Genomic DNA, 6,437 nt, shown 5'->3' on the forward strand with positions numbered 1-6,437 from the left:
GCCGTCCGTTAGACAACAGCCCGATTTTCCTTTACTTCAATAGAAAGGAAAATCAGGCGCGGCTAATTCAGGATCAACCAGTTCACAGCATCGCCCAAGGTTAGAATTACCTCCATGGACTCTAAAAACCGCTGAATCTTAACTAGGAACAATTTCATTCCATAATCTTACCGCTGATACCAAGGATTTAATTTAAATAATCACTTTGCTTCACATACATTGCACTGAAAATCTTTTATTGAATAGATTCCATGATGATACAAACAGAATTAACCGATTCCAGTAAAAAGCTGGCACGCGACATGATGGGTTGGATTTTCCACATGCTACCCGGATGGTTTACATAAAAACAGCTGATTCGTAATACCAGTTTAACCTTGAGCGGCAAATTGAAAAACTCTCTCAAATGCTCCATTTTGAAGTAAATACCCTCAATATTATTAATTTAACCACAACTGGACTCAAGTTTTCTTGCATCTCCAATCTTCATTAGAGATTTATGTTGTTTTGAACAGGCCAAAGCTTATTCATAGTAAACGCATTGAAACGTTTTCCTTAGAGGAGAAAATGGAGAAAAAGTAGATGTGCCATCGTGAAAAACCATTGGTAACAAGGTGGCAGCCCGTGTTACAGCTCACCGAATACTTATTGCCATCTACTAAAATGGGGAGAGATATAGATCAGATTGCCAACCCGCTGCCACCGTTTTACAAGATCTATCCCGCTATTCCTTGTTTTTATTAATTCAATCACAACTGATATCCAGGTTCAATGCCATAATTTTTAAATGTTTATTTCTATGATTTTAAGCAGAAGTTCGGCTCCCAAAGTTTGCAAAAAATGTCCATGTTGCGATAAAATCAACATTGTAATAATTGTAATCCAGCCCGTGGAGGCTGACAGTACAACTATTTTATCTAGATATCCAATGCTACAGGAAACATAAGGCTAGATATTGACTTTGTACGACAGGGTAAAATGGATGATAGTGAGTTAGCAGCCCATTTTACATCTCCCCCCATTTTTATTCCCATTGATCTATGCTCCTATTGAAATAAAACACAGCAGAGATGTAAAAAGTGATGCCAACACACTGTCACCCATTTTACACTATCTCAGAAGGTAAAAATCTACCCCATCGTACGTTGGGGCTTGCAAGTCATAACCCGCAGAGAAATCACTTTCCTTGGAGACAAATCTTCCGCACAGTATGTTATATTCCAGTCAGTTGTTTCCTGGATGACCTGATAAAAAAAGGGCAACATTCAATACTGACGGTTGATTGAATTATTGATTACGTTGATGAATTACTACTAGCCCCCATCCCCACCAGTCTTACCCGTCCTCTTCCAAATGTACCGATAAGCTTCCCTTCAATATCTATGGGAAGTCACGTGGTCGTGAAAGGCGCTGTACAAATACAATTTATGTACAAAATTGTTTTGAAACAATAATTGGCCCGATAACCAAGCGGTTGGATTTTTACTCCCGTTTAATAACTGGGGAAATTACCTCTGGTTGCTATTTCTAGTGAAGTCTTAAATGGCTTCTTTTAAAACACTTCCACAATTTTCCTAGAACATGAAAATCCTCCAAATTTCTTCGCAACGTTGCGAACCCATAATGATCAGAGTCCTTTGTGAGGAGATATAAATGACAGAACTTTGGATCAGCTATTGCCCCGAAATAATATCCGATTACTTCCAATGTGTAAATTGTGAACCTTCAAAGAACATTCATTTTCATCTACTATCGGTTAACGCGACGTTATTTGCTCATTTACAATAACGATTTTATCTGCAAAGCGGCGGTGCACTCTGGTAATAAACGTATTTCTCACCTTTCACAGTACCTCCGCTTAAAATAATTCCCAACGATGACTATCAGCACCATTATTATCAATATACCCACTAACTGCCGAGACACCAAAAAGAGAGTAGCGACGTTAACAGCACCGACAAACAGAGTAACGGAGATATAAGACCGACGGGCATTAATGTCAATTAAACCAGCAAGAAAACCCAGGGAAACACGGGATCAGAACTAATCGTGTAAAGTCCATTTAATATAGATACAGATTGCTTAAAAAAATATTCAAATAAAATGCCAACAAATGAAACAATTCACAATCTGACCAATAAATCATCAATGTAATACACGCATGCAGTAACATCAAATGCTATCACGTGTTCACAAACGTGTGCTCGTATTAAGAAAAACGATAAAGGAGCGAACGCTTCTGTAAAATGAATTGATCATACCTTCCAAGTTGTAACTGACATTGGCTGGAGTCTCAAGGGAGACATGAGATACTTGGCAGCTGTATGTAGCTCCACTGTAGGATAGCGTCGTATCTTTTAAAGTGCTGGAAATCTCATACAGTCCCACTCTGGTTTGCTGTTTGGTAGTATTGATCCCGGTTACAATTTTTGCATTGTTCTTATACCAAGTCACATTGAGATCTTCAGGGTAAAATTTAGCTGTTTTACACAGGAGAATTGGAGAAGTGGACGGACGGAATTCAGACTCAACTAAGTCGATCCTCAGAGGAGTGGGCGGAACTTGGGAGGAAAAGAAAATTATTTTAAGTTTGAAACATGAATTAGTATTATATTTCTGTAGTCTATAATTTCGAACACGAGTTCAGGACAGGTCCCTTTACCATCGTATTTCATTGAAACATTTTTAATTTCTTCCTTTCCACATATTATGAAGCTAGAAATTACATGGAATCCTTAACGAAGAAAGGAAAGTGTAGTATTTGGTAGAATCCTGGAGCCATGGAGCGTAGAAGGAGGCCACTGATCCAACTTGCCTTTGTTAGATCTTTGAAAGAACTATGCAATTAGTCCCCCTCCCCTGCTCTTTCTCCATAGCCCTGCAAACATTTCCTTTCCAAGTACCTATCCAGATTCCGACAAGTTTCCATGAGATTGGGAAATAGCGAATGCAACTCCTTTATTCAATAAGGGAGGGAGACAGAAAGCAGGAAACTACAGGCCAGTTAGCTTAGTATCCCTCTTAGGGAAAATGTTAGAAGCTATTATTAAAGACGTTTTAGCAGTGCACTTAGAAAAATTCAATGAAATCAGGCAGAGTCAACATGGTTTTCTGAATAGGAAATCATGTTTAACCAATTTATTGGAGTTGTTTGAAGAAGTAACATGTGCTGTGCATAAAGGAGAACCGGTGGATGTATTGTACTTGGATTTCCAGAAGGCATTTGATAAGGTACCACATCAAAGATTATTGCAGAAAATGAAAGTTCATGGTGTAGGGGGTAACATATTGGCATGGATAGAACATTAGCTGGCTAACAGGAAACAGAGTGGGCATAAATGGGTCATTTTCTGGTTGGCAAGATGGAAAGAGTGGTGTGCCACAGAGATCAGTGCTGGGGCCTGAAATTTTGCAATTTACATAAAAGACTTGGGGATGAAGGGACAAAAGGTATAGTTGCTAAATTTGTTGATGACACCAAGATAGGTAGGAAAGTAAGTTGTGAAGCCGACATCAGGAGGCTACAAATGGATATAGTTAGGTTAAGTGAGTGGACAAAGATCTGGCAAATAGTGTATAATGTGGGAAAATGCGAAATTGCCCATTTTGGCAGGAAGAATAAAAAAATAAGCATATTATCTAAATGGTGAGAGATTGCAGAGCTCTGAGATGCAGAGGGATCTAAGTGCCCAAGTGCATGAATTGCAAAAGGTTAGCATGCAGGTTCAACAAGTCATTAGGAAAGCAAATAGAAAGTTATTGTTTATTGCGAGCAAATTGAATACAAACATAGGAGGTTATGCTTCACGTATACAGGGCATTGGTGAGACCACATCTAGAGTACTGTGTGCAGTATAGATCTCCTTATTTAAGGAATGATTTAAATGTGTTGGAAGCAGTTCGGAGAAGGTTTAATTGGACTAATACCTGGAATGGGTGGGTTGTCTCATGAGGAAAGGTTGGACAGGCTAGGCTTGTATCCACTGGAGTTTAGAAGAGTAAGAGGCGACTTGATTGAAACATATAGCATGCTGAGGGGTTTTGACAGGATCGGTGTGGAAAGGATGTTTCCCCTTGAGGAAGAATCCAGAACTAGGAGTCACTGTTTATAAAATTAAGGGCTCAACATTTAAGACAAAGATGAGGAGAATTTCTTTCTCTGAGGGTCATGAACCCTTCCTCAAAAGGCAGTGGAAGCAGCGTCTTTAAATATTTTTAAGGCAGAGGTAGATAGGTTCTTGTTAAGTATGTGGGTGAAATGTTATCGAGGGTGTGGAGTCGAGGTTACAATCAGATCAGCCATGATCTTTTTGAATGGCGGAGCAGGCTCGAGGGGCCGAGTGGCCTACTCCTGCTCCTAATTCGTATGTTAGTTTGTATGTTCGTACAATTCCCCTTGAAAATTACTATTGAAACTGCTTGATTCCAGTTAGTGAGTTCCAGATCACAACAGCCTGCCGTGTAAAATAATTTCCCCTCCCCTCCCCTCCTATTCTTTTGCCAATTATCTTAAATCGGTGCCTCTGGTTACTAAATCGTCGTTATTTGGTTATAGAGTCATGTGATTTTACAACGCAGGAATCCATTTGGCTCAGTGTGCCCGTGTCATCTCTGAAAGAACAATCCAGTTAGTCTCTTTGACATATTTGTGCTCCCTTCAGCCCTTCCCGTCAGAACAGTTAAGCTTCTTATTTCCAGTGGCCGTTTTGTGCAGGGACATGGTAAATATATTCGCAAAGGTTTCTTGTGGTTTTGTTACTAGTGAAATCATAAAGTTGTTCCAAAACACTTACCATCTCGAAAACAAAGTTTCATTCTAATTCTAACAAAGTTGGAGTGACCAGTCTAACGTTTCTCCACAGTAGAAATTCCTTGTTTGCTATTTCCAGTCAAATTGTAGGAGTTTTCTTTTAAAGAAATATTCCACCCAGAAACCAGCCCATAATTAGCAAACATTGGGGCAGGTTTTGACTTTGTCCGACAATGGAAACCGGGCGAGAATCGTCGGCAGTCCCATTGAAATTGGAAGCACCAGCTTACGATCAATTGTTCTACATTATCTACACATTGACACTGAAGGGGGAAGGTTTCCTCCCTTGCACTATGTAAGGAAATTGTCCATTTAAAAAAAAACTTATGACGTTGCAGAAAATATACGCAGGAAATCTTCCCGTAAGTCAACAATCTCAGCTCTCCAGTCGCTTGATGCTGATACTGGATACAAAAACCTGGGCCGGTGTCCCATTCCCGCACGCTTCTCTACCTCTTTGGTATTTTGCTAAATACCTATTGCACAACTGACACTTGTAACATCAGCACCAACAACTTACCGGCCACAAGGAGCTCTGAGCCGGTTCCATTCCCAAACATTCCTCCCCGGCAGTACACGGAGCAGTAATAGCGGCCAGAATCTTTGAAGCTTACATTCAAGAGATGGATGGCGGCTCCTCCTTTTTTCAGAAGTTTGTATTGTCTGTTGCTCGCTTCTCCGTCGTTCAAGAACTCATCATCACCATGTCGCCACCACTGAACCTTTACATCTGATTCCTCTTGAAAGACGGGGAATGTGCAGTAGAAGGTGATGTTTGCTCCTCTGAGCGCAACTTTGATTGGAGGGATTTGGCCGACTGTGGATTCCCCAACAACTATCAGACAGCCAATGGAAACATCAAAATAAATATCTAAATGTAGCGAATAATAAATATAGAAAGAAGGTTAAAAATAACGAAATATAACAACGATAAACCGCGAATGGTGATAAATTCAACGTTCAAATAATATCACTCTCCATATTTTGTTCTTATATTTTGGAAATACCGTTGTGTGTAATCAACAGGATCAGTATACTTGGTAGCATTTCCGACAATGGAAGTTGAATGAATGCAAGGAAATAAGGGACATCCGATCGTTTGGAGTGAGTGGGTTTACAGCAGACCAGACGAGAAATATATAAGAGATTGGTGACACACGTGCAGGGCAGTGGTTTCAATAAACATGTGTTTTTCCATTAAGAAAGACACCTCAAATCACAACGGCGGTGTCAACGAACCTAAATTCTAATCCTTAGCGCTAACCCCGAACGCTAATCACGAATCCTTACGTTAATTCGATCAACCTAACTCCTCACCCTAAACTATGATGATAAGCCTATTCTTAACTCTAAACGGTGCGGTGTCGTTGGCGCCATGCATGGCCGGGTACTCATCATGAATACGGGTTGGCTGAGGTCAACGGTAATTGTGACGTCATCATCGACAGCGGTCTGCTGCTTTCTCAACAGTTAATTCTTAACCGGATGTTGATTGAGGTCTGCGCATGCATAGCACTTTTGGATACCGTATATGAGTGCTTTGAGACATAACATAGTGTAGCATGGTTGGAAGGAATAGGTGACTTTAGACCTATGGTTCCCCAAACTCTCCACCACTGGAGTTTTC

At 40.3% G+C, this 6,437-nt stretch overlaps 1 protein-coding gene across 4 annotated transcripts; it reads right to left on the minus strand.

Annotated features, from left to right (window-relative positions):
* Positions 1-256: 256 nt before the first annotated feature.
* LOC137379236 (tapasin-related protein-like) lies at positions 257-5,901 on the minus strand. Of its 4 annotated transcripts, none has more exons than XR_010976774.1 (5): positions 5,818-5,901; positions 5,425-5,681; positions 2,262-2,561; positions 1,513-1,635; positions 257-1,244 (listed from the first exon to the last, which is right to left on the minus strand). XR_010976774.1 is itself a non-coding variant. In XM_068049947.1 (4 exons), the coding sequence occupies exons 1-4, from the start codon at positions 5,855-5,857 to the stop codon at positions 1,225-1,227; spliced, it is 675 nt and encodes a 224-aa protein (XP_067906048.1). In that variant the 5' UTR covers positions 5,858-5,901; the 3' UTR covers positions 257-1,224. The 4 variants fall into 4 exon arrangements, 2 of the variants coding, with proteins under 2 accessions (XP_067906048.1, XP_067906047.1); XR_010976773.1 differs by having other exon boundaries at positions 5,331-5,681; XM_068049947.1 differs by lacking the exon at positions 1,513-1,635 and having other exon boundaries at positions 5,331-5,645.
* Between the last annotated feature and the right edge of the window lie 536 nt (positions 5,902-6,437).

Source organism: Heterodontus francisci, chromosome 17 (assembly GCF_036365525.1).
Source record: "Heterodontus francisci isolate sHetFra1 chromosome 17, sHetFra1.hap1, whole genome shotgun sequence".
NCBI classification, from domain to species: Eukaryota; Metazoa; Chordata; class Chondrichthyes; order Heterodontiformes; family Heterodontidae; genus Heterodontus; species Heterodontus francisci.

Excerpts from the sequence above, each read along its gene's own strand:
- LOC137379236 (XM_068049946.1), bottom strand. The coding sequence starts at position 5,857 with ATGCTACCAAGTATACTGATCCTGTTGATTACACACAACG. Across the intron at positions 2,562-5,330 it reads CTCAGAGCTCCTTGTGGCCG|TTCCGCCCACTCCTCTGAGG; the intron begins GTAAGTTGTTGG and ends TTTCCTCCCAAG. Across the intron at positions 1,245-2,261 it reads TGTCAGTTACAACTTGGAAG|GTCATCCAGGAAACAACTGA; the intron begins GTATGATCAATT and ends TTTTTTTATCAG.